Here is a 4,530-nt window from a genome sequence, read left to right on the forward strand (position 1 = left end):
CAAGGTGTTTAGTATGCTTTCCTTTATTAGTCAGAGTATTGAGTACAGGATTTGGGAGGTCATGTTGCGGCTGTACAGGACATTGGTTAGGCCACTGTTGGAATATTGTGCACAATTCTGGTCTCCTTCCTATCAGAAAGATGTTGTGAAAGTTAAAAGGGTTCAGAAAAGATTTACAAGGATGTTGCCAAGGTTGGAGGGTCTGAGCTACAGGGAGAGGCTGAACAGGCTGGGGCTGTTTTCCCTGGAGCGTCAGAGGCTAAGGGGTGACCTTATAGAGGTTTACAAAATTATGAGGGGCATGGATAGGATAAATAGACAAAGCCTTTTCCCTGGGGTCGGGGAGTCCAGAACTAGAGGGCATAGGTTTAGGGTGAGAGGGGAAAGATATAAAAGAGATCTTAAGGGGCAACTTTTTCACGCAGAGGGTGGTAGTGTATGGAATGAGCTGTCAGAGGATGTGGTGGAGGCTGGTACAATTGCAACATTTAAGAGGCATCTGGATGGGTATATGAATAGGAAGGGTTTGGAGGGATATGGGCCAGGTGCTGGCAGGTGGGACTAGATTGGGTTGGGATATCTGGTCGGCATGGACGAGTTGGACAGAAGGGTCTGTTTCCATGCTGTACATCTTTATGACTCTGAGTACAGACAAGGTTTCAATTTTTTCATCCCACAAGTTGCCGAATGGCACAAGGTGCACAATGACAAATTTGCATATTACAGTAATCTCAAGGTTATCCTAAAGTAGCCTTTGGACAATGCAAACCAGTTTTTGGTCAACTTATTTATATTCATTCATCAGATGAGGGTATCACTGGCTAGGCCAGCATTTATTGCCCATTCCTGATTGCCCAGAGGGGAATTTAAAATCCACAAGATTGGTGTAGGTCCAATTGGTGTAGACCAGCAAGGTCCAATAATCTGCATCCCAGAGTACTTAAGGACGTGGCCCTAGAAATAATGGATGCATTGATGGTCATCTTCCAAGATTCTTTAGAATCTGAAACACTTCCTATGATTTGGAGGATAGCTAATCTAACCCATCAATTAAAAAAGGAGGGTGAGAGAAAACAGGAAATAATAGACCAGTCTGTCTGACATTGATAGTAGGGAAAATGCTAGAGTCCATTATAAAAGATTTAATAGCAGATAACCAAGACTACAGCAACAGAGTGGATTTGTGAAAAAGAAATTTTACTTAACAAATCTATTGGGATTTTTTGCAGATGTTATGAGTAGAATTGAAAATGAGGAATGTGGTTTGCTTGCACTTGCAGAAGGCATTTGATAAGGACCCACATAAGAAATTAGCATGCAAAATTAAAGTGCTTGGGATTAGAAGTAATTGTGGTTGTGGATATGTTCGCTGAGCTGGGAAGTTGATTTGGATTAGGACCCTGTTCAAAAGGGCTACAACACACTGCAGCACTCCCTACCTGCAAAGAGAAGTATGTCTCTACAGAGTCTTCACCAAGAACAAATATCCCCGCAACTTCATCCACAGATGCCTAACAGACAAACAACACGACAAGGACATGCCACAACCTAACTCACTAGCCACACTACCTTATATTAAGAAAAACTCTTGGAATTGATCGCCAGACTTCTCCTACCACTTGGATTCATGACAGCCCATAAACTGACAGCCACCCTCAGACAACTCACCAGGACAAAAGATCTTATACCCATTATGTGCAAGACAAATGTAATGTACAAGATTCAATGCAAAGACTGCACAAAACACTATAGAGGTAAAACAGGCAGACAATTAGCAATCCGCATCCATGAACATCAACTAGCCACTAAATGCTATGACCAACTGTCCCTAGTAGCCATACACACAGATGACAAGGACTACAACTTTGACTGGGACAATACAACAATCATAGGACAAGCTCAACAGAGGACAGCCAGAGAATTTCTAGAAGCATGGCACTCATTCACAGACTCCATCAAGAAACACTCAAAACTAGACCCAATGTATTGGCCATTACAACAAACGACTGGAAGGAGCAGGAATGGAACCAAATAAATGCCAGAAGATGCTGTACAGTAGCACTTCACAGGAGGCTCCAAAGCACTGAAGATGTCACCGAAACAGGGGACGAAACGTCTGCAAATCAATTGGCACCCAAGCTACAAATCTTTAAGGAGACATTGGTTTGGAGATAATGCACTGACATAGATGGAGGACTGGCTGGCAGATGAGAAACAAAGTGGCAGCCATTGGGGTACCTCAGGGATCAATACCTAGAACCCAGCTATTTATAATGGTATATTAACAATTTAGATGAGGGAACTAAATGTAATATCTCAAACTTTGCAGTTGACACAAAGCTGGTGGGAAGGTAACTGTTAGGAGGAAGCAGAGACACTTCAGTTTGAACTGGACAAGTTGAGTGAGTGGGTAAGATGGCAGATGCAGTATAATATGGATAAATGTAAGGTTAACCACTTTGGTAGCAAAAACAGGAATACAGATTATTAAGATGTTCTGGCCACAGAGGGAGTGCAAGAAAGATTTACCAGACTGATTCCTGGGCTTGCAGGATTGGTGTATTAAGAGAGACTGGATCGCTTACGATTAAATTCATTGGAGTTTAAAATAATGAGGAAGTATCTCATGGAAATCTACAACATTCTAATAGGGCTAGACAGGATAAATGCATGAAGGGTGTTTCTAATGACCAGGGAGTCCAGAATCAGGAGTCACAGTGTAAGGCTAGGGGATAGGCTACTGAGATGATGAGAAATTTAATCACCCAAAGAATGGGGAGTCCGTGCAATTCTGTACCACAGAAAACTGCTGAGGCTAAGACATTGAAAGTTTTCAAGAAAGAGAAGGATATATTTTTTACAGCTGAAGAGATAAAAGGGTAAGGAAAGAAAGTGGGATCTCAGTAGGTTGATTCGCCAAGGTGGTACTGAATGGTGGAGCAGGCTCAGAGGGCCAAATGGCCGGTTCGCGTTCCTATTTTCCATGTTTCTATGTAATGAAAAATTTCACAAATAATTCACTTCAAAAAACATTTACTGTTGAAGTGTAAATTTTCTCCATTAATTGTAACATTTGACGCTCATGTTTATTCCTTTTTCAGTTGCAGCAAGGAACTACCTTCCAATCCTGGCTGATGAAATCTATGAAGATATGGTGAGAAAAGATTGCACTGTGTACATATCCCCTTATTAAAATTCCGTGTGCACTGCTGTTGTCATGAACTCATATTAGATCCAAATTTCCATACACTGTCATCGATACAGTGAAACACTCCCCTTGAGTTGTTCACAATGACATGCATCAGATAATTGGATTTACTCAGTTGCGTTGTTAAATACACAGCATTATGAGTGGTAATAGGCCTTTTGAGTTCAACATGTGGCAATAGGCCTGGCATATACACAATTAAAAATATGGTTTCTTTATTCCCCTTCCCTCATGGTCCACCCTTGTATATTTCCAGCAAATTATTTGCAGTCTAGTTTTGAGGTTGGTCTAGATCCGAATCTAGGTTCCAGCATGATACAGTCTTAATTCACATTTAATCAAAAGTCTTTATGAACTGAATTTGAGTATTTATTTGACAATAGATGCAGGAGTAGGCCATTCTGCCCTTCGAGCCTGCACCACCATTCATTATGATCATGGCTGATCATCCTCAAACAGTATCCTGTTCCTGCCTTATCTCCATAACCCTTGACTCCACTATCCTTGAGAGCTCTATCCAATTCTTTCTTAAATGAATCCAGAGACTGGGCCTCCACTGCCCTCTGGGGCAGAGCATTCCACACACCCACCACTCTCTGGGTGAAGAAGTTTCTCCTCATCTCTGTCCTAAATGGCCTACCCCTTATTTTTAAGCTGTGTCCTCTGGTTCGGGATTCACCCATCAGCGGAAACATGTTTCCTGCCTCCAGAGTGTCCAATCCTTTAATAATCTTACACATCTCAGTCAGATCCCCTCTCAGTCTTCTAAACTCAAGGGTATACAAGCCCAGTCGCTCCAATCTTTCAACATAAGATAGTCCCGCCATTCCAGAAATTAACCTCGTGAACCTACGCTGCACTCCCTCAATAGCCAGAATGTCTTTCCTCAAATTTGGAGACCAGAACTCTACACAATATTCCAGGTGCGGTCTCACCAGGGCCCTGTATAGCTGCAGAAGAACCTCTTTGCTTCTATACTCAATCCCTCTTGTTATGAAGGCCAGCATGCTATTAGCCTTCTTCACTACCTGCTGTACCTGCATGCTTGCCTTCATTGACTGGTGTACAAGAACACCCGGATCTCTTTGTACTGCCCCTTTATCTAACTTGACTCCATTTAGGTAGTAATCTGCCTTCCTGTTCTTGCCACCAAAGTGGATAACCATACATTTATCCACATTAAACTGCATCTGCCATGCATCTGACCACTCACCTAAACTGTCCAGGTCACCCTGTAATCTCCTAACATCCTCATCACATTTCACCCTGCCACCCACCTTAGTTGCTAATGTTATTACTAATACTATCTTCTATATCATTAA

General features: G+C 42.1%; 1 protein-coding gene across 3 annotated transcripts in view; it reads left to right on the forward strand.

The window, feature by feature from the left end:
• tat (tyrosine aminotransferase) overlaps positions 1–4,530 on the forward strand; it is a 74,724-nt gene that overhangs the window by 28,729 nt on the left and 41,465 nt on the right. For all 3 annotated transcript variants that reach the window (XR_006314056.1, XM_043706456.1, XM_043706455.1), the window contains exon 7: positions 3,102–3,154. Coding sequence is in view for 2 of the 3 variants with exons in the window: in XM_043706456.1 (XP_043562391.1) it covers positions 3,102–3,154 (53 nt within the window). In the remaining variant the exon portion in view is untranslated. The remainder of the gene's footprint in view (positions 1–3,101; positions 3,155–4,530) is intronic.

This window comes from Chiloscyllium plagiosum, chromosome 17, assembly GCF_004010195.1.
Source record: "Chiloscyllium plagiosum isolate BGI_BamShark_2017 chromosome 17, ASM401019v2, whole genome shotgun sequence".
NCBI lineage: Eukaryota > Metazoa > Chordata > Chondrichthyes > Orectolobiformes > Hemiscylliidae > Chiloscyllium > Chiloscyllium plagiosum.